Here is a 23,195-nt window from a genome sequence, read left to right as displayed (position 1 = left end):
ACATGCCCCTCGGTGGCACCAGCTTGGTACTAGTAGTGGCACAGCACAGCGTAGCCTGGCTGGCTGGCTGGCTGGCTATCTTAACCCAGACTCACGCTGGGGGCTTGAGATGCCTTCATTGGGGCGAGCTTATTTAAGGATTCTCCTTGGGCCTCATTGTTTACCCGCGCGGATCCCCCTTCTGCCCCCCCTGGCAAGGCAGTTTCATAGCCCACCCCACAGACTCAGGCTCCTCTCCCCCACTGTTCCTTTCATGAACTGGGTTAAACATTTATCTGTGAATGGGTCGAGCGCAGTGCCATGGCAAGGGGACGACTCCCACTGCTTCAGCCGCCGGCCGGTGTGCCAGACAGGCAACAACCTGTTCAAGCTCGGATAAGCCCCGCCCCCGCAGACCTTGCCACAGCGAGCTAACTGGTCGCCCTTGCTGCCTGCCAGGAAGCAGATTCACTGCTTCAGCAATATGCCAGTTGGTACTACCACTGGCATGTGGGTTTCAAAACTATTTGAGACATTTGAACTATATATTAATATGAGACATAAAACCCCAAATGTGTGTTGCTCAGCCTATTCTATAGAATATGTGAGGTTGATTAGTCACTTGTGGTCTGAAGCAGCAGTTCATATTTTTTTATTTCGTTTTTTTTAACTACTTATTAGACTAAAAATGAGACCTCAAAAATGAAGCCTGGGGCACTACAATTAAACATACACACCCTCAATCTCAAAGGTGCCATTAAGATGAGTGCAGGCTCGTGTTCATGTCCGCCATGATTCCAACAGAATTCTTGCTCTGAAACATTCCTGAAAAGAAATCGTGAAAAAGGCGAGCGAGTCTCGTTCGGGGTCCAAATGAGCAATGAATTGCGCTCGTGGAGCACACCCGCGGAAGGGGGGGGGGGGGTTAACTCGACTCCTTCAGAAGGAGGGATGAAAGGATTGAAACGGTTTCGCTTTAAGGAGGAGGATTCCGGACCTGAGGGCGGGCTCTAGCGGATGATTTATTAGAAGAGGACGGCGCTGGGATCCTTCCACGCGCGTGCATGAGCATAAAAGACATGCCGTGGAAGGAACAATTTAAAGACGATTAGCGCTAGAGACTATCAGAATTGACTCTACACACTGAACACTCATTTAGCTGATCAATTCATTTCGCTGCAAAAATCTAGAAAACCACTTTATTATACAAAACGCTTAACATTGCGTCAGAAACACCTGTCAGTGTGCCAATAGTAAGGCAGATATGGGTAACATTATGTCCTGAAGCTTTACTGTAGTTGGTGGTCAACAATGTCAGTTGGACAATGAAGTCTAATGCACTAAAGTCAAAAATGGGAGAAGAAAATAGAACTATTGTGTGATTATAGAAAGTCATAAACATTAAATAGCATAACAACATTAAATGGCAACTTTTCACCTTTTTATTCATATGTTATATGTCCATGCATATGTGTATTATGGTATACTGTAGGCCTATGTCATTTATGTTAAACGATTAAAATAAATAGGAAATAGATTTACTCATTTGTGATGGAATAACCAATTAAATAATGTCCTATTCCACCTGCCACTTGCACAACATTAGCATTATCACAACTTTGATAGCACACTCCCATGTTTTCTCTTACAAAAATAATAATAAAAAAACAAGCTCAATCTTAACTTTACATAACAACAAGAGTGACAAAATATAGTCCGTCAGATATCTGAAAAAGCATATTTCCTTTCTTTCTTTTCAGTGAAAGGGAAAAAAAATAAAATGAAGAGATTCCAAACCAAATCGTTTTCAATTTAGAAAAATAAACAAATTTAAGAGACCAATAAAACATAAGCCTATACGGTCTAATTGGCAAAATTGGTTTTATAAGCATTAATGACAATGATAATTTAACCCACCAAAAAAAAAAAACTGTCTATATTGTGGTGCGTAGCCTACATAATGAAGCCAATACTATACGTATAAATGCATTTTACTGCAGAAATTAAGAGCGAATGCATTATATGCAAGTGCCTTGTTACGGCATTGCACTTGCACACACAAAAAAGGCAGTCCAGAAAACAAACGTCATGCAGTGTTGACAGTACGTTTTGGCGCTGAATAAACAGTGTATGGATTGTAATCTCTTTTAGGGAGAAAATGGGGCTGTTGTATCTTTAAGAGGCTGCTGGTCCCTCTCTCGCAGCTGCTGGCTTGTGTGCTATAGAAGACAGTGGAGATTCATTACTTCTCCCGCACAATGGACATTTATCACCCTGTGGTGTTATTCAAATTCAGTACCAAGCGAAGATCATCTCCACTCCCTCTCGCCTTCCGTCGTGGCAACACCGGTATTGTTACGAGCGCTCAAGAAAAGGCTTCAGAGCAGCGAGTTAGCAAGTGCCATTCCATAAGAACCGTCCCAGCAAGTCAACGCCAGGGTCTGCAAGCTCTTCGACCTACCCAAAGCATCCCTTCTCTTCTCGCATTTTACCATTTTCTCTGCGTGTACTAAAGAGAGGATACAGCGCTCGTCGTGGGAATAGACGGGGAGCGCGCCGGACAGCGTTCTTTTTCATCACTGATTCATACTAACATTTCTGGACCACATCTTTGCCTTTTAACCTCACCTTAAACTCTAAACCGTTTGCGTTTTGTTGTTGTCGTCTGAGGGCTTGTAGAGATTTTTTTTCAGAAATGTTTAACGTCTTTGCAAACGTCAGATGATTAGACCCTTTTGCAGCTCTTCTGGTGACGCGATGTGGAAACTACACGAATGTGCGCCTTACAGGTGCAGCCATGGCGAAGCGTAGGCTTGAAGCCACAACTTGGACTTTTAAGACGGTCTTCAAAACTAGTTCGATTTTCCCTTTCAGTCTTCAGATTTCCTGTATAAGTGCCGAAAGAGAACGAATTATTCGAAGATTACGAGGAGATGCTGTTTGGCGCCACGGAATGACAAAAAGTGCCTTTAACTTTGCTTTCTTCTATATGTTTCGATTAATGTTTTATTGAAATAGATTAGAATATATTGCTTATAATCGCACCAACAGACTTGTGTGTATCAGTACGGTTTGCAGAGTGTACAGATCCAGTTTAAGCATGCTGGGTATGGCTTTCATCTAGATAGGCCTACATGCTGAAAGGAATCAGGGTATGTTATTTTATAAGTAAATAAGGTTAAATATTTACTTGGTATACTACGTGGCTCAACACAAGAACAGCTACCACAACTATTTTTTATTTACTTTTTAACAGCAATCGAAAATAATTTTGTTATAGCTCAGAACAGGTTTAAACTAGGAATTATTGACTTTTCAAAGTATAGTTTTAATAATAGTATGATTGTATGGCTCTCCCACCATATTAATATTGTAATTTAGAATTAATCAGCTTGCATCGGTTCGTGGTTCAGTGAGAAGGGGTTAGACTGGCATAGATAAGAAATTATGCTAAATTATAGACCCATGCATGTGATGTTATTTTCTTTGAAGCGGTTAAAGCCCTCTATGCTTTATGTTCTCTCAGCGTGGTTTAATGACTGTGTAAAAAGATCATCTAAGAGCTCCAGGACCTGATTGTCCAAACGCAATTCTTGTGAAATGTAAATTTAACCCAAGAATTGTGCCTGGACATCTGTTGCTGGTGACTCCTCTTCATCTGCCTTTGAACGAAATATAAGCCCTCTTTCTTTTCAAGCTGGCCATACCCTACGTTTGTAAGACGACACAATTAAGTTTATAGGAGCATGGATATTTTTTTCACAATACTTCTGTTTTCAGGCAAGGCCAACAGCCTGTTCCAGGAATTGTGCAGTTGGAGTAACAGTGGTTTGATAGCAAGCCTTATCAGAGAAAGGGAAAAAATAAAATAACATTTTGGAAATTGAACCTCTGTTTTATTTACACTGATGTTCCCAAAGTGTAATCACGATATTAGAACATGTATATTGCATCTGGTCTCTTTCTCAATGGTGAGATTTGGTTTAGGCCATTGATATATTGAACGCGGACTACAAGTTGCTCAATAGTTATTTAAATAGTAATACACATGACGATAGCTGTTAACGGGGAAGAGACTTGGGGAGGCCGTGAATGAAAAAGATGGGGGGGGGACAAACAAAAGCGAGTAGCCTACAAGCAAAAACTGTAGTGGAGTGTGCCATGTTCCGCCAGTGTATTTTTAAATTGTGTATATTTGTATGCAGGTCATGCCAGCGGAAATATGAGAGTTGTGAATTGCTACAAGTTGTGTTTTCAAACAGGTAGAGCTTGTTGAACGATGCGTACATTTCCAGAAGGCCTGTGTTTGGGTTTAGTTTATTATATGCATATTGAATAATTTCTTGACAGCTTGGGAAACATTTTTATTTGTACATGGTGACATTTTTTCGGCTTTGTTTTTTCCCCTCAACTGTATAGGCCTACATAATAATTGTCTTTATAATATCTAATGTATTATATTTTTTTTTTATGAGGCTCTCGACCCAGCAGTTACTTTCTGAGATCCTAATGAAGAGATTTAAGAAGGAAGAAATTAAGAAATGGAAGAAAAGAGCCTAATTTTATATTCTAGAGAGTCGATGGATTGGATTGGGAACCATAAGCACCACTTGTTCAAATCAATAAACTGCTAATTACACTACAAATGCGGCCCAGTGACGTGGTTCAGGCTAGGCCCAGGACTCGCGAAGAGAGGTATGACAGTATTTGGAGAGGGAGAGACAGAGACAGAGAGGGGGCAGCAGGCTGTCCCGTGGATGGTGTGATGACGTTAGAAACCAAAACACCAGGGCCTGATAATTAGGCCTGAATCACACACCTGAATCACGTGCGTCAGGGGAGACAATGCGTTAAGTAATTTGTCCTGTACAGTCCTCTGGAATTAGTATTCGGGCCTATATGCTACATCATATTTTTATTAAGATGCTGATTATTATTTCTTAATCCATAATTCTTCAACTTTCTTTCCCTTTCCAACTTTCTTTTCTTTTTAGCGGGTGATTCGTAGGCTATTTATAAAAATATCCTGTAGCCTAATGTGCTGAAGATATAGGCTACGGCACAGACTACCAAATCAACATTGCATTAGGTAATCTTGATGCAAAGTCAGAATTGAATCAATATAGCAGCCAATTAGTCGTAATAGCCACAGTCTGCACTGCACTTTTTGGTTAAGAGATCAAAAAAAGAGTCAGAGTAGCACCAGATTGACTGTGAGATAGGCTACGTGCTTAAATGTGTGTGCGGTTTCATTAGTTCTTTAGATCCAGGTTTTCAAAAAGTGTAGCCTATTTGTTTTGATTATTCGCGAAGGCCTACATCACCTGATCTACAGCAACACCTTGCCATGATGGTGATTTTAACAAAACAGTGGTTGGATAAGATTAATAAAAATATAGACGAGGCATAATAATAAAATAGGCCTACCTTATAATGGCATTTGCCTTATGTCGTATCCCTTCGATGACTATAGGTTAGCCTACTTGCTTATTTTGACTCAAGGTTGTACAGAGCGGTCACCTCCCCATTAGCAGGCTTACGCAGCCTAAAACTACCTCAATAGGATGATGATCATTTTAATAATGTTTTTTTCTCTGGCGGATCTTGTACGAGTAGAGAACACGAAGCTGCTAAGCTACCAACAGCATCAGTAGCCTATACCTGGGTGACACAGGATTGTAGGCTATGGTGTGAACAGAAGATACACTTTGCTTAGGGGTGTTTAAGATAGCCTAAATTACATATAAACTAATTTACATATAAACTAATCTTGATTTACAGAGTGATATGCACAAGAACAAAACAAAAAAAAGTACATTTTGACATACACAAATAGCTTGCAAAATAGCTGATGGCGTCAGCAAAAACTACACTACCACTGGTGCCCGTAACTAAATTAGGCTAAGACTCCAATGATGGAGAGGAATTCTTTTTTTTTAACTATAGTTTAAACAGAAATTATTGCCACGACTCTTTTTACAGTCCAAAAATTCAATATTGTAGCGTGCTTATAGTGTTTAATCAAGAGTGTTTTTAGAACAAAAAAGATATAGCTACCTGGCAGGAAAGCGCGGCACTCTAAATACATAGGCCTATAGGGCTTTTGTGCCAGACTTGTGTCAAGTGCACTTAATGGGTAGTAGTCCTAATACCAGGCATAGAACTGTGAATTAAGAGACACTTATATTCACATTCATTGAGCATAGTAAACGGCACTATTATATGATTGAGTCAATAATGATTTGGGGTGCGGGGTGGAGTTTGGGGGCGCAGGTGCTGCTATAGGCCCCATTGGTTGTCGCAGCCTTGGACATCATAGCCTAGAGATATTTTTATTCGCTCCTGTCACAATTGCATAGCTGATAGCCCTACATGCCTTCTGTAGACTACACGTAAGGATGCCTCTTGTTTGCACTGGAAAACGTAAGGCTTGCTGTACGCGACCGGTATAGTAGGTACGTAGGACCGAAAAGGCTAATTGCGGCCATAGGGAGTCGTAGGGCTATATGAGAAATCATAAGGCTAAATAAAAGTGACTGGTAATTCCCGAATGTGTCATAGGCAACTTTATTCATGTATTTTCAATTTAGATGAAGATCATGCTTTAGATAAACAACATCTAAAGCGTATATTCCCTTAAAATCGTTTGCGCACAAATATTTGCTTGATAGGCTGTATACAGGAAGTAAGGCGGATATCCGAAACAATTCAATGAGTCACCATTTGAAACAAAAAATAAACAAACAGCAAATATGAAAGGACCAATATAGCCAGACTGATGCTTTATATAAAAAAGTGCGATTAGGCCTATGCACTGAAAAGCAGCATATTGAACCATGTTTGAATATAAAAATTAACATTTTAAGTTAACCAATTTATTATGAAATAATAGAAGTATGTAAGGCCTACCGAGTCGTGCAGGGTTAATTTCACTTTCAAAATGTTGTAGGCCTAGACCTATCCTAAGACGGCCTTCACCATTCGCACAGCTTTTGGATAGGTCACGCACGCAGTGTTTTGCATTTGTATTTTTAGTCTCCATTTTACCGCTCAAAGGAGGCCTATATAGCATACTTTTCCTGGACAAATACACATAGGCTACACAGTAAGCTAGGCTTAGGCCTACTACTTCCTAGTGACGCTGATAATACTACGCCATTAGCATGAGCAGTATTGTATCCATTATCAGTCTGTTTTCCGTTACAAATCGCATCCTTTACCGAGAGTCTTCTCTCCTCATCTGAAGGCAGCGCCTGAAGCGGAACTGCGACCTCCCACCGCGATCCTAAAGGTTGCTCCGATGAATGTATAGTGAGAGAGATGGGCAACACGACTCTCCGTACTCAACTCCACATCTTTCTCTTAGTAAGCTATAGGCCTACTAAGGTTAGCCTACTGTAGGCCTAATGGTAAATAGGCTACAAGTAAAATATATATGTTTGTACATATTTTGAAGGATAAAATTAAGAGGATTTATTTAATTTAATTTCTTTAAAGTCTATCGGTGTGAACCCATTAAAAAGTGAACCATAATCTACCAGTCTATATTTTATTTTAAAACAAATCTCCATCTAAATTTTCTTTTCACTTGTATTGATTTTTTTTAAATATGAAAAGGTACAATATACATTGAAATTCTTGCCAAAAAGTAACATTTAATTTAAACACAAGCCCATGTCATCCTATTTTTAGAACTTAAAATATTGAAGCAGACAGTTTCGTTTGATTAATGATATATAGGCTACAACAGTATAAAATTAGATTTAGCATAATGAACAAAAATGAGCACGCACAGACCATGGTCTTAAAGGTTGACCTCTGTATGCCTCTCAAAGGTCCATCTGCACACTGTCTAGACAGACCGACCTCTGTCCATACACTCTCTCTCACACACACACACACACACACACACACACACACAATCAGATCAAAACACTCTGGACTCAGGTGTCCAGGCCTGATAGGACGCTGGTCAAGCATCTGTGTCTCCAAAGGGTCTCTCTCTCGCTCTCATTCACACACACACACACACACACACACACACACACACACACACACACAATGAACATACACCCCACACCCCTCACGTTGAAGGTCACAAGTCAGGGTGAGAAACCCATCAGAACCTTTCAGTGTAACATTGGTGGATCACTGAATCAGCACTGGGCATCCATGGGGGGCGTTGTGTCTCGGCCTTGATGAGCTACGTAAGGCAGAGAGGGGAGATATAGCTGGCCGGTGGTGGGGGTTGGGGATCCTCTGTTAGCGTCCACAGTCTGTTTTTATATTGGGGGGGGGGTTATCCCCCATGCAGAGTAGAGATGAAGACCACATTATCTTGGTCCTGAAGCTGGTACTCCAGCTCACCCTAAAGAGGCAGGTTAAAACACACACACACACACACACACACACGTGTAAGTATGTCATACGTGTACACATGCACAAACACACACACACACAGCTGTATGTATTAAGCCTAAGACTCAACCACCGCTGCTGATGTAGATGATGTCATAACTTCATGTTAACACATGATTTGTGCCTTTAACCAGCACTGACAGACTGTTGCCACTTTGACTTTCTCTGCATTGATTGTGTTGTTGAAAATTATACTGCTGTGTCCAAACATACACTCTAATGAGATAAGATCGGGATGACCAGTGGACACACACACACACACACACACACACACACACACACACACACACACACACACACACACACAGAGAACATGACATGATCGCTGATATCACCACAGTGACTACAGCATTCATGAAAACAGAAAACAAACACAAATAGATATCGTGTGCATGTGCACTCACACCGTCATATAAACACACGCACACACACACAAACATAAACATTCTTCCACACATAAAGAGCTATATACACATAAGCATATACATATATGCACATTTTCAAGCACACAAATAATATGTCTATAATACACATATGCACCTAAGACAATACACACATGTACCATAACAAACAAACACACACACACACGACAATGTACACAATATTCACATACACTCACATTCACATAGATAAATAAATGCACAATAACACACACACACACACACACACACACACACACACACACACTCACCATCAGCTCCCAGTCTGCATCGTTGATTAGCACCAGTATCCCTGGCCTCCTGTATTCAAAGAGAGAATGAGCCTTTAGCACACGCTGACAACATCAGCAGCCCCACACTGCTGCAGGAAAAGTTGACATCAGGCCGCCATCATGAACTCGTAGGGTAACAGAAACCTGGTTTATTGTAAAGTGCAATATACATCCATGAATGTAGATGAAATCCATCAGTCGTGTGAAAGTCGCAACATTATTACAGCTACAAACCCTTCACTCCCACCCCTGGTCATGGTAAGGCACACACACACGCACACACACACACTCACGCAGCACACACACGCACACACGTACGCAGCACACACACGCACACACGTACGCACACACACACATGCACACACACTCGTGCACACACATGTGGGATGCATGTTACATTTTTTTTTCATCAAAATGAATTTAATAAACAAATCAAAAAAAAAAAAATCTATTTCAAATCTCACTATCCAGAAATATCTCTATATCTGAATATGCACGGTCTACCAAATTGGTTTCCCAACATATGCTGAGGATGCTCCACACGCAAAAGACCCACACGTGAGACCTGCGATTGTGTGTGTGTGTGAGAGAGTTATTTCTCACACTCTCACACACACACACACACACACACACACACACACACACACACACACACGTCTTGTTTTTGCTTTGGACTAGGAGAAGCCATGACAGTAGTAGCCGTATTGTGACGTCAGGGGGTGCATTAAATGCATGAAGGGGGCGTGTGTGTGTGTGTGTCTGCGCGTGTGCTATATGCTCCCTACGGCTCCTGTGGAAAATACACTGACAGAGCGATGGTCCGTCCGACAGGATTGGGAGTTCGCTCTGCTAATATACCTGTGATTATATTACGAATCACATCAGTGTGTGCCTGCATGTGTGGACCATTACCTGCAACAATAACCAGACATACTCTACATATAACAGACACACACACACACACACACACACATACACACGCGCGCATGCACGCACAAACACATACATGCGTTGCGGGTAGGGAAAATGCAGGGGGGAAAAAAAGAGTCCAGGTAACAGTCCCCATCCTGACGACCTATAAACCCCACACTGCTTCATACTCCCCCCCCCTTAGCCAACGATCCCCTATAAATTCTCCATTAAATTAGTCTGGTAGCAGACAGAGAGGGGGGGGGGGGGGGGGGTATCGGCTTTAACACCATTACCCCCTCCCCCCCCCTCCACGAAAATGCATTACCCCCATACCCCGGAAACTAGCACTGTGCCGGACACACCAAAACAACAAACAATAAATAAATAAATATCAAGAGTGGGGTTATTTGTTTGTGAGTGTGTTTGTGTTTTTTGAGAAATACTAAGAAGAAGCTTTCTGTGTTAACAAATGTATAAATTCTCACCAGGTTCTGTATGCATTAAAAAACAAATAATTTGTTTTATATCTAAAAATATAAATCATATCAAGTTTTCGTTAATATTTGAGTGTGACTGCAAAAGGCCAGAGTATTAGTTTGTGTTTCCCATTCTCTTTCATGTGAATGTATATCTATAGATATATAAGATCTACTATTTGTGTATCTCTGCATCATATCTATCTATGTATTGTGTATGCAAGGATATGTTTGTACGTGAATGTGTGTGTGTGTTTGTATGCATGCATGTATTGTATGTGTGTTTGTGTACATATGTCTGTATGTATGCATGTGTGTGTGTATGTGTGTATGCGTGTCTATATGTGTTCATAATACGCACTTGTGTGTATGTGAGCACATATGTATATGTGTTTATTATGTACACCTGTTTATTATGCGACTGTGCATTTATGTGTGTCTGTGTGTGTGTGCGCATCCACAGACGTGGTTGAACACATGAACTTGCTCCTTATCTTATGAACTTGTGTGTGTGTGTGTTCGTATATGTGTTTATGCATGTGAGTGTGTCTGCACGCGTAAATGTGTTTTAGTTGTTGTATGTGTGTGTGTGTCCCTGCACAAAGAGCTCGGTCGTTTTTTAGCATGTTCCCCTGTTTACCTGTGTGTGTGTGTGTGTGTGTGTGTGTGTGTGTGTGTACTTACAGTGTCCCCCTGCACAAAGAGCTCGGGTCGTTTTTTAGCATGTTCCCCTGTTTACCTGTGTGTGTGTGTGTGTGTGTGTGTGTGTGTATGTGTGTACTTACACAGTGTCCCCCTGCACAAAGAGCTCGGGTCGTTCCTTTAGCATGTTCCTCTGGATCCACACCAGCAGCTGCTTCATGTCCCCTGCAAACGCCAGCCACAGGTCAAAGGTTAGGGGGCAGGGGTCGCTTATCCAACCCCCCCGGTCGATCTGACGCGACAGAGACTCGACTGGGGGAAAATGAGTGTGTGTGTGTGTGTGTGTGTAAATGCATGAATATCAAACAGTGCATGTGTTCGTCTGCTTGTGTGTGTGTGTGTGTGTGTGTGTGTGTGTGTCTATAGAGGGGTGATGGGGGTCTAGTGAAGCAGTTCAAGTGCGAAACAAAAACACAAATGCTCCGTGGTCGTTCGGGTTGAGGGGACTGCCCCTTCGCGTTTTGATGCATCTCACTCCGTCACAAACACCAACAGCCCGTTGTCTGCGCCCGCTGCTGCAGCACCAAAGGGTGACCGAAATTAAAAATACAACCGATTGGAAGCACAAAAATGGTAAATTACCCTGCCGCAAATTACAAATGAAAGGATAGTATGGTGTAATATCTAAACATTAATAAATATACCATACAAACACTGCTTCTGCCACCACACCATACTTGCCATCAAGACTCTTTTCCTCAGTGGTTCCTCGTTGGTGGAATAAGTTACCTAATGTTCCATGTTCTTGTGACAGTTTTGGGACTTTCAAGAAATGTTTAAAGACTCATCTGTTCACCTTGCACTGAATGAATTAATTATCTTACAGAATTATGGTTTGTTTGTTTATGGGGTTTTTGTAAATATGATATCTTGTTATTGCTGTTGATATTTGATATTGCTATTACTATTGACATTGTTGTTGTTACTATTTATTTTTATTATTATTATTATTATTATTGTAGGCTTTTCGGCTTTATTTGAAATGATTATTTTTAACTAATGGGCAAAAGTATATGCCAAAGAAAACAAACACAAACATACACAACCCTAGATGATTTCAGAACACAAACACAAACATATACAACCCTAAATTATTGCAGAACACAAACGCAGACATAAACACAAACACAAACATACACAACCCTAGATGATTTCAGCACTTCTGGGCAATCAGAACACAAAGTTAAATTGCCCATATACTTCCATCCACTGTGGGATTCATTGAAATTCATTAATTAGGGCCTAAATCACCAAAACCATATCACTACTACTAATAAAAAATATTAAAATATGAATGCTTATTTCCTCTGGTAATAATGTGTGTGTGTGTGGGGGGGGGGGGGATAATTCTGTGTATGTTACTATATTTCTCTAGCATGTCTGGATCAACACACACACCACCACATCAGCAGCAGCCGCCAACATCTCCAGATTCATTTCCCTTACAGAGGAGATGCAAACAGGAAGAAAGAAAGAGACAGACAGACAGAGAGAGAGAGAGATGAAGAGAGAGAGAGAGAGAGAGAGAGAGAGAGAGAGAGAGAGAGAGAGAGAGAGGAGAGAGAGAGAGAGAGAGAGAGAGAGAGAGAGAGAAAGAAAGAAATACAGGGCATGCACCATCCTGACTTTCGTCTTTATGCTTATGATCTTAATTTGTCTTCTTCTTGATAAGCAGAGCAATACTGATCACAAGTGTGTCTGTGTGTGTGTGTGTGTGTGTGTGTGTGTGTGTGTGTGTGTACACAAGCGCATGTGTGCGTGCTGGCTAAGTGTAACACAAGCTCGTCCATTCAGAATGCAATCACACTGACCAGGAGATTGACATCAGACACAGAACACTCACACAATGATCAGCCTCTGCTCAGACACACAGGACTCTCTTAGACACACCGCCAGTCGGTCAGTCTCACACACACACACACACACACACACAAAGCATGCATACACATACGCCCACGCACACACACATGCAACCAAACACATAAATATGGCAAATAAATATAATAAAAATAAGGGATACTTGACAGCACTCAGATATCACTCACAGAGCACTCACAGATATATACAAAGTCACCAAAAAATTATGCCCTGGTTGTATATGGTGTGCGTTTGTTTACATAAACATACATTTACACACCATGTTCACAGAGAGAAAGAGAGAGATAAATTAACACATTGACGGACAAAATTCCCAGGCAGAGAAACATCTCGTCTAGCTCAGCAAGGCTATACAACTAAGAACCTGACTCCTCTCACTTTAGCTCGGTGTCGCAAAAGCAAAAAATAATGTCTGATGGCAGTAACCGGAGCAAAAGCCATTTCCCCTCCATCTTTACAGTATATCAGCTGAATGTGACGGCACTGCATCTGTGTGTGTGTGTGCGCGCATGTGCAAGTGCATGTGTGTGCGAGAGTGTGTCTGAGTGAGCGAGCCTGCGCATGCGCGTGCACACCAGTACGTCGGGGAATACAATTCTGGTGTCGCCACTCAGCGAAGGCAGCATCACGACTCAAGCCGTGTGAACCATCTGGGCAGCGTTCAACGACACTCTGAATTCCGCAACCATCACCACCACTATCATCAGCATCAGCATCAGCAGCAAATTCATCTCTATGGGAACCCAGCTACCTAACTGCTCTGAATCTTCTAATCTTTACTTTTATCTCCCTCTCTCTCTCTCTCTCTCTATTAAACCTGAGCCTGAAAGCAAAACAACCATCCAGATGTCCAGAGAATGTAGACGTGTGTGTGTGTGTGTGTGTGTGCGTATCTGTGTTTTGGTGGGGTTGCGGGGTGGGGTTGTGCGCTAATGTGTTTGTGAAGACCTGATGCGTCAGGCGATTCTGTAGCGAAGCGAAGCACTTTGCTGTGCTAAAGCTAATGGGAAGGGCTAACATACAGGGGAGCTGAACACTACGGGAAGACAGGAGGAGAAGGAGAGAGGGAAGGAGGAGGGGAGGAGAGAGACAGGCAGAGGGAAGGAGACAATGAGAGAAAAATGGAGAGGGGGAGGGAGGGGGGGAGAGAGAGAGAGACAGATATAGAGAGCGAAAGAGAGAAAGAATGAATGAGAGAAAGAGGAAAGGATTGAAGAAAAAGTGAGATAAACAGAGAAAGAGAGAAAATGAAGAGAGAGAGAGAGAGAGAGAGAGGAGAGAGAGAGAGAGAGAGAGAGGAGAGAGAGAGAGAGAGAGAGAGAGAGAGAAGGAAGAGGAGAAGGAGTACGGAAACCCACATGGCTCAATCAAGGGGGCCACTCCCCTCAGGAAACTGTGTGGATTTTGAGAAGTCAGCACACCACAGCGCGCATGTGTGTGTGAAGGGGTTTGTTCCGAGTGTCTGTCTGTGTGTGTGTGTGGTGTGTGTGTGTGTGTGTGTGTGTGTGTGTGTGTGTGTGGGGCGGGGGGGTATGGAGAGGCTGTATCAGGTTAATTGGATCGCTGTCAGGGTCTTCAGTTGTGTAACGATCGCCGTACCTTCCAGAAGCCCAGCGCTCTCTGCCCTGCTGCCGCACCTATAAAGAAGAGTGATGCTCGGCCGGGCCCAGTGCTCAGGCAATGACTATTGACTTTCGCCATTGCAGGTCTAAAAACAGAGGCAATCACTCCCGCGCTCGCCTGTCCTCCACCAGGGCCACTTTAAAAAGCAGCACGCACGCATGCACACACAAAAGTCACTGTCACTTATTTCCGTGTCGACGCGAACATGTGAATGGGGGAACAAGCGCCTCTGTGTGTGTATGTTGGTGTGTGTGTGTCAGCGTGAGAAGAGTCAGCAGGCTCCTCATGTTTGAATTGTGCCTGTTCCATCACAGTGTACACAGAAGAGGGGAAGTGCTACATAATGCGGGTGGGCTAAGAAAACACGCACGCACACGCGCACACACATAGAGAGAGAGAGAGAGAAAGAAAGACAGAGAGCACACACACACACAAACACACACATAGAGAGAGAAAGAAAGACAGAGCACACACACACACAGAAATAGAGAGAGAGAGAGCGAGAGAGCGAGAGAGAGAGAGAGAGAGAAAAAGAAAGAGAGAGAGAGAGAGTACACACACACACACACACACACAGTACATGGGCGAGAGAAGGCGGAGCAGGGGTGGAGGCGAGGAAAATGATGTGCTTGCGTCACGGCAACCAGGTGCATGCTGGGATGGTGGTCTATCTGTATGGAGGGGTGTGTGAGTGTGTGTGTGTGTGTGCGTGCGTGCGTGCGTGCGTGCGTGTGTGTGCGTGCGTGCCTGTGTGTGTGCGTGCCTGTGTGTGTGTGTGTGTGTGCGTGCATGTGTGCGCGTGTTCGATGTTGCTGGCATCACGGGTACAAACAATCGTTCGCCTCTTCTTTCCTTCTCTCCCTCTATCTTCTCTCGTTCTCCCTCTCTCCATCTCTCTTCTCTCTCATTCTCTCTCTCTCTCTTGTTCTTTTCCTCTCTCTCTCACTCTTGCTCGTTTTGTCTTTTGTTGTTCCTCCCTCCTTTTCTCCAGCGTTATGACTATCATTATCATCGTTATCTGTGGGAGGGACAGAATGAACTCATTCATCTTGTTGGGGTTATGAGGGTGAGTGCTACTATGACGGCGAACGTGGAAGGGGGGGAATGTGTGTGTCTGTGTCTGTGTGTGTGTGTGTGTGTGTGTGGGGGGGGGGGGGTGGGGGGGGGGTGTCATCAATCATCCACATGCGTTGCTGGAAAAGACACCAAAAATCTAAGAGGGGGTGGGGAGGGACAGACACGAATTATGCCCGAACCCCCATGTTAGATCTCGGGTAGGCCAGCCGTGACCTGGCAGCCTACCCACACACACACACACACACACACACACACAGCCAACGGGGTTCCAAGGACCTCCACCAAGGTCAGCCCTCCTTTCCTGCTCTGTGCCCCGCGACCACATTCCCTCCTGTGGTCAACTTTTGTCCCCGGGTTGTCGTGGAGACTCCAGTGCCGCGGCGACGACCCCTTCTGTTGTTTGCGACGGTTTTGTTGGGGTCAGGACAAACGCCGGCGATAACAAAAGGACCACTCTCACTTTTCCCACCTCTGGATGCTAGGAAGCCAAATTCCTCCACGAGGCTACTTCAGTGGGATTTCTAAATGTGGCTCGCTAGCAGGAAATTAGCTAGGCCTTATACACACACTTAGAGAGAGGCACACACACATACCACACCAGTAAACAGTGCTTCTCAAACACAGTTCATGCCCACTCACACACTGACAAATCAGCATTGCTTCTCAAACACTCCCTGACAAAAAAACTTCAGTTCCACATACAGACGGGCAATGTTAGCCAATGTAAAGAACAACCAACTCCTTCTTCCTTCTAATTACACCCAATATGCACGCTTCCGAATATCTTAGTCTGTCCTTGTGTATGGGGGTATATATATATATATATATATATATATATATATAAAACATTCTTTCATACATATTTTTCTTTTTTAAATCTCTGTATATTTTACAGAGCAGTCAAGTTGACAGAAGGCAGTTTGCTTTTGGGAGAGCAAAAATCCTGCAGTGCAGCGAGGCAGCGGCAACACCGAACGCCTAACACTGAGCAATTAACACCGAGCGCCAACACTGAGCGCTAACACCGAGCGCCTAACACTGAGTGCCTAACACCGAGCGCCTAACACCGAACGCCAACCCCACACATCTTACACCGAACGCTCACTTTCATTAGCTCATGCCCTCGCCCCACGCTGGAGTTTCCACCACACACACACACACACACACTGAGGCTCATGGGAAGTACATTCTGCCCGATCCTCCTTCCCCCGGCCCGTGGTGTGAGTGGAGCTGAGGCCACTCTGCTGGATCACACGCCGGTCTGACTCACTACAGAACTTAGGAGTGCCCCCCCCCCCACACACACACACACACACACACACACACACACACACACACACACCACTTTCTTTCCTCCTTGATCAGTCTAAGCACAAACTTTCATCCCCAACGTCCCACCAGCATGCCGGAGGAATGCGAGAGAGAGAGAGAAAAAGAGAGAGAGGGAGAGAGAGAGGGGGGGGGGGGGGGGGGGGGGGGGGGAGTGCTGGGGTATTTGTCCTACCAACCGTCCAAAATGATTGCACACAAAAAGGACTTAGCGCTTTGTCACAATTGTCCCTACCAGCCCCTCCCCAACTAACCCACCCCAATTCCCTTTCCCCTCAACTGCCCCCCTCCCCCCCCCCCCTCCCCATACCTTTCTACTGACCTCGGCGTCATGGCGAAAAGACCCATCAACAGTATCAGTGGCTGAATTTACAAGTGAAAGCCCGACAATAACAGAGCAGTTAGGGGAAGAATGGGCGCCGGCCTGGGGCCTCACAGATGTTGGTGGTGGAGGGGAGGTGGGGGGGGGGGCATTCTGGTCCATTGTTGCGGAAGGGGAAAGTGAAGGGAAAGAGAGAAAGGAGGGTGAGAGAGAGAAGGAGAGGGGAAAAGGGAAAGTGTGAGAGAGAGAGAGAGAGAGAGGGAATGAGCGGGAGGGAGGAAGGGAGGAGTGGACGGCAGCTTCTTAAGACCAGATTTGCAGCAGTGGATTTGCAGCGGAGGTGGTGGTGGAGGTGGTGATCAGATTGTTGCCAACATGGCGGAAAAAGAGAGGAGAGCAGAGGAGGGGAGAAGAACGTAGAGGAAAGCAGACGAGAGGAGAGATAAGAAGAGATGAAAAAGAGGAGAGGAAAGCAGAGGAGAGGAGGAAAAAGAAGAGTAGAGGAGAAAAGAAGAAGAGGAGAAGAAGAGAGGACTGAAGTGAAGAGGAGAAGAGAAGGGGAAGAGAAGAGAAAAGGAGAAGAGCAAGGAGAGGAGAGAAGAGAAGAGAAGAGAAGAGGAGAGAAGAGAAGAGAAGAGGAAGAGAAGAGGAGAGAAGAGAAGGGGAAGAGAAGAGAAGAGGAGAAGAGCAAGGAGAGGAGAGAAGAGAAGAGAAGAGAAGAGAAGCTGTCCAGGGCCGGAGCAGGTGTCCAGGGGAGCGTGTGAACCACTCTCCACCGGGGTCACCAGCGGAACGACACAGCGACCGAACAAGGGGGGGGGGGGGGGGGGGTGACAGAGCGAGGGGGAGTGGCAGAGGGAGAAGAAGGGGAAGAGAAAGTGATGGATGCAAAAGAGAAAGAGAGAAAAATGAGGCAAAAGCGAGAGCAAGAGAGATAGTGAGAGAGGGAGGGAGAGAGAGAGAGGTCACATGGTGTGATATGATTTGTGTGTGTTTTTGTTGGCAGAGAGAGAGAGAGAGAGAGAGAGAGAGAGGGAGAGAGAGTCCTCTTTCCTCTTGGCTCTGCAGCAGGGCCGGGCAGCAGGGTACCCCCCCCCCACCCCCCCTTCATCCGTGTGTCAATTTTCTGGCAGACAGATATATGGAGGCAATTAAGTCATCAAGACCAGCAAGGGTCAAGAAGTTTTCAGCATAGAAAATGCAAGTGAAAGAGTGAAATGAAAAGAACATTTTCAGTTTTCATCTCAATACTCACTCTGTTCACTTCATTGTGTTATTTAATTTAACGCTACCTTGATTTTTAATTCAATCTTTTTTTTTGGGGGGGGCATACTTGACATTTCCAATTTTCCTTTTGTTTTCCGTGATACTTTTAAGAAGATATAGATCTGCCAGATTCTCCCATTCCAGGACTGCTCGGCAAGTCCTGAAGACTCTGCATGTGTTCCAACTTACAGGGGTCCGATTGGCTGGGCAAAGTCACATGATGATCCTTGACCCCATCAAACAGTAGCTCTGCTCCGCCCCTGCAGAGAAAACAGGGACATGATGATGTCATAAAGGGGTTCCATGGCAACCTTCAAAAAGGCCAGAAACCAATACATGATCTTTCTTGAAACAGGACAGCGGCTTAAAAACATCTGTGTCACCAAACACACAAACAGACTGACGATGCACTCTGCAAACTGACATAAGCAGGAAGAAACCGTGACCAAAATGACCCAAAGTGAAGAATGTCAGCTGTCTGGTTTCTGGTATCTATCAAGCATTCTTTGATTAGCCTGCACAGCACTGATAATTTAGGTTGCATAAAGTTAATCATTGGTCAAATTGTTGCTACAATCTCACACACACAAAAACAAAATCACACTACAATAGGGAATACCTCATAAAACACAAAATCTGAGTAATACAAATGTTAAATGACACAATAAAGCCAATCGTGCATGGAAAGATTTGGAGAGATTTAGAAGTAATATTGAATATTCATTATATATCCATATAGTCATTTTTGGCATAAGTACATGTTTTATATTGTACAAACTGCAATAGAGTACAGTTTGCCCGGTACACAGGCAACAGATGCAGGTCATGGTCCTGTCCTGTCCCAACATGGCTGACGTCCTTGGTGCCCTTGCGGTGACCTGTACATTACCTAATGGATGACTGAACTCACAAATGTTATTCAGGCTGAGCTAATTAACTCAGGATTGTCTGACCTTGTGACCCTTTATTAAAGACCAGATAACTAGTGTCTATGGATCTGTTTCCCAAAGCAGCTAAATTATTACACACACAGAGAGAAAGAGAGAGAGAGACAGAGACAGTGAGATAAAGAGTGATAAATCGAAAGTAAGGGATAGACAGCCATATATTTTAGTTGTAAGCAGTGACCGAATGGCAGAGTGGGTGCTTGGGTGTGGGTTGGGTGTGGGGGGGGGGGGGGGGGGTAAAGCCACAATATGTGGAAAGAAATAAGGAGAAGAGTTTGTCTGATCTACATCAATAGAAAACCCCCGTCACACCAAGTAGCACCACTGGTCACCAGAGAATGATGGCATTTCTCCTAAAGCCAGTCCCTGCTCCGCCTGCAACAGTTTCCCCGTTTCTCTCTGGCGCTGTGAGGTCAGCTGTGGCCGATGCTGGTGCCTGGTCCAGACGCAACACCACCTCAGCCTCAGCTGGGCCTCTGACATCAGCGCTGGACGAGGGAAGAGATGGAGGAGAAAAGCGGGGAGTAACAGTGGTGTGGAGGGGAGGACAACTCTGGGGCAGCGCAACAGGAGGTGTGTGTGTGTGTGTGTGTGCGCCTGACATCAACAGTACACACACACACACACACACACACACACACACCACCATTCAGTCCATTCACTGTACAACACACTGAAAAAAGATAGACAGACAGGGAAAGAGAAGGAGGAGAGAGGGAAGGAAAGAAGGAGAGATCAAGGGAATATGTGGATAAAAGACATGCCAGTGAAAGCAGGAGAAAAGGGATGGGGATGAAAGAGAAAAAACAGGGTACAAGAAGTGTGTGTGTGTGTGTGTGTATGTGTGTGTATGTGTGTGTGTGTGTGTGTGTGTGTGTGTGTGCAATAAAGCTGAGTGTACATAGGGATAGCAAGTGAGGGAGCGAGGGTAAAGGAAATAGCGATCCGCAGGGGGAGAAAGTGTGTGAAATAAAGACAGAAATACAGAAAAAGTTAAAAGAGTAGAGATAGACAGAAATTGAGAGTGAGAGAGAAAGGGAGAGATAAAGAGAGAGGGAGAGAGAGATGGAGAAGTAGAGAGTAAGAGAGAGATGGAGAGAGCGATGGACTAAGAGTGACGTTCTCTTGCAGCAGCAGCAGCAGGTGCGCAGCTCCATAAAGAGGGCTCACATCCCTTGGAGAAAGCCCAGTTGTCCTCCTCTCTCTCTCTGTTTCTCTCCCTCTCTCTCTGCCCCCACCCCACCACCCTCTGGAACTCTGCCTGCTCCCAACCCGCACAGAGGCATACACAGACTCACAGGGAGGGAGGGAGAGAGAGAGAGAGAGAGAGAGAGAGAGAGAGAGAGAGAGAGAGAGAGAGAGAGAGAGAGAGAGAGAGAGAAGAGAAAGAGAGAGAGAGAGAGAGAGAGAGCCTCTCTCGTATAGCCTACCTCTCTGGGTCAGTTGGTTCAGCCCTGACACAACCATCGATCTGCTCCCTGCTCTTTATATTCGTTCCGACTGCATTTTATGGAGGCGAGCTAGATAGCACACTGCTCCCCGAGTGGTGACAACCACACACACAGGCTAACTACTGAACAACTGAGCCTCAGGACAACCACACACACAGGCTAACTACTGAACAACTGAGCTTCAGGACAACCACACACACATGCTGACTACTGAACAACTGAGCCTCAGGAAACCACACACACAGGCTGACTACTGAACCACTGAGCCTCAGGACAGTCAGTGTTCAGAGCTTCTTTAAAATAAAAATCATGCAGTGCGCCAGTCAGGACTTCACTGTAAAATGTACTGTCTGCCTTTGTGCAACACTTAAGTGTAAGTCCAAAATATACATTTCAACATGAGCACCATGTATTCAGTGCTTTGGTAAGTACGCTATTGTAGAGGGCAATAACATCCATAATTATAGTGGATAGTTCTGGCTGGCTGATGGCTTCACTTCCACTGTATTCAAAGTCTGCTTTGTTATCAGGAAATACAAATTAGAAAAAAATATTTTGTCTTTTATATTATTCTTCACATTACCCTATAGACCCATTACCTAAAATAGCCTAAGTGTAGGCTAGTTACTATGCAAGTGTGTATTATCCTAGTCAGAGATTCATAAATCAATAAGATAAATAGACTACTGCTTATGGAAATAGGCTAATTAATGCAAACTAGTGACTAGCAACGACAGTGTTACACTGGTTATCCGAAATGTGTAAGACGTTTTAGAGCAGCCTGCTTGAATAGCCTACTTTAAAATGTTATCTTTCTACATAACATGACAGACTACAACTGACTGGTGGGCATATTAGGCTACGTTAATCGAACGTTTCCTCACCCACAAAAACTTCATCAATATTGAGAAGGCGTTTTCTATTTCACCGTTATGTAATCGCGAAAATAATTAACGTTAGTCGGCTAGAGAAATCTTTAGGATTCCTCGCAACCTGATAGGGTGACTGCGCCGGGCAGCACGCATGTCACAGCCTTTACTGTCTATGGTCACAGGCAGCCCTACATCGAGATGCCTGCTGCACTGACGGGTTATCCCCATTTCGCAAATCTCCACACCTCACAACTTCATCTAGTACAACACTAATTAGTATAGTTTATCGCATCTTCCTCGTATATTAAGTTGCATGAAGATGAGTTAGTATGTAGCCTAACCGGTGCCTTTACGGCTAAAAGCCTGATAATACGAACGTTGTCGCGAGACTGAATCGTTTTTTATTAATCTTATTGAAATGTATTTTGTTAATAGTGAATAACCCACTCACAGTGTTTCATTATATAGCTGTCAAACAAGAAAACTCGTACTAACCCAAACTCCAGATGTAGGGATATGGGCGCCGCCATGTTGCTTTCTTAATCCGGAAGTAATGCGTCATTACCGGAAAGAACTGTCCTTTCTTCTGTTTCAAAGCTGTCGGGTAAAATAGCCTACTGGTAAAATGTATCTAGTAGGCCTATTATATATTTTTAAAACGTGTAATTTCTTCAGTTATGTCTATCACTGTGAGTTTGAAACATGCTCTCTCTCTGTGCTCAGTGGAATCTTCAATTGGATTATCCTTGTGATCTCAAACAGCATTCACTGCATTCAACATTATAGTCAAGTAAATTTACGAAACAGGATTGACCCAAAGTGCTTTACAAATGATTACAATGTTATTTACAAATTTACAAATGATTACATATGAAAATAGCAAAATACCAAATAATAATACAATACAGAATACAAAATGGCTAAGAAATAAAATTAAAAAGTAGGTAAAATAATAATACTGGAGTGGTAATAATAATAGTAGCCTATAATAATAATAAAAAAAGGGTATACTTGGAGGTCTATAGTTTTAAGGTCATTAGGGTCAAGACTGGGATTCTTAAGTAGAGGTTGAACAACTGCTTGTTTACAACTGGAGGGGACCACTCTATTAGCCAAGGAGCTCTTAATTATAGCCAAAACAAGGGGACAGATCGACAACAAAAACATCCTTTAAAAGACGTGATGGAAAACATCCAAGTGGGGCAAGGTGGAATTCATGTGAGAGACAACC

At 43.8% G+C, this 23,195-nt stretch overlaps 1 protein-coding gene across 1 annotated transcript; it reads right to left on the bottom strand.

Annotated features, from left to right (window-relative positions):
• Positions 1 to 1,164: 1,164 nt before the first annotated feature.
• urm1 (ubiquitin related modifier 1) lies at positions 1,165 to 22,552 on the bottom strand. Its single transcript, XM_042059409.1, has 5 exons — positions 22,460 to 22,552; positions 18,884 to 18,954; positions 11,283 to 11,364; positions 9,089 to 9,137; positions 1,165 to 8,347 (listed from the first exon to the last, which is right to left on the bottom strand). The coding sequence occupies exons 1-5, from the start codon at positions 22,492 to 22,494 to the stop codon at positions 8,279 to 8,281; spliced, it is 306 nt and encodes a 101-aa protein (XP_041915343.1). The 5' UTR covers positions 22,495 to 22,552; the 3' UTR covers positions 1,165 to 8,278.
• Positions 22,553 to 23,195: the final 643 nt, after the last annotated feature.

This window comes from Alosa sapidissima, chromosome 13 (genome assembly GCF_018492685.1).
Source record: "Alosa sapidissima isolate fAloSap1 chromosome 13, fAloSap1.pri, whole genome shotgun sequence".
In the NCBI taxonomy this organism is placed as follows: Eukaryota; Metazoa; Chordata; class Actinopteri; order Clupeiformes; family Clupeidae; genus Alosa; species Alosa sapidissima.
This window is presented reverse-complemented; position numbering and strand designations above follow the sequence as displayed.

Excerpts from the sequence above, each read along its gene's own strand:
- urm1 (XM_042059409.1), bottom strand. The coding sequence starts at position 22,494 with ATGGCGGCGCCCATATCCCTACATCTGGAGTTTGG. Across the intron at positions 18,955-22,459 it reads TCCCTACATCTGGAGTTTGG|GGGCGGAGCAGAGCTACTGT; the intron begins GTTAGTACGAGT and ends TTTTCTCTGCAG. Across the intron at positions 8,348-9,088 it reads ATGCAGACTGGGAGCTGATG|GGTGAGCTGGAGTACCAGCT; the intron begins GTGAGTGTGTGT and ends CTGCCTCTTTAG.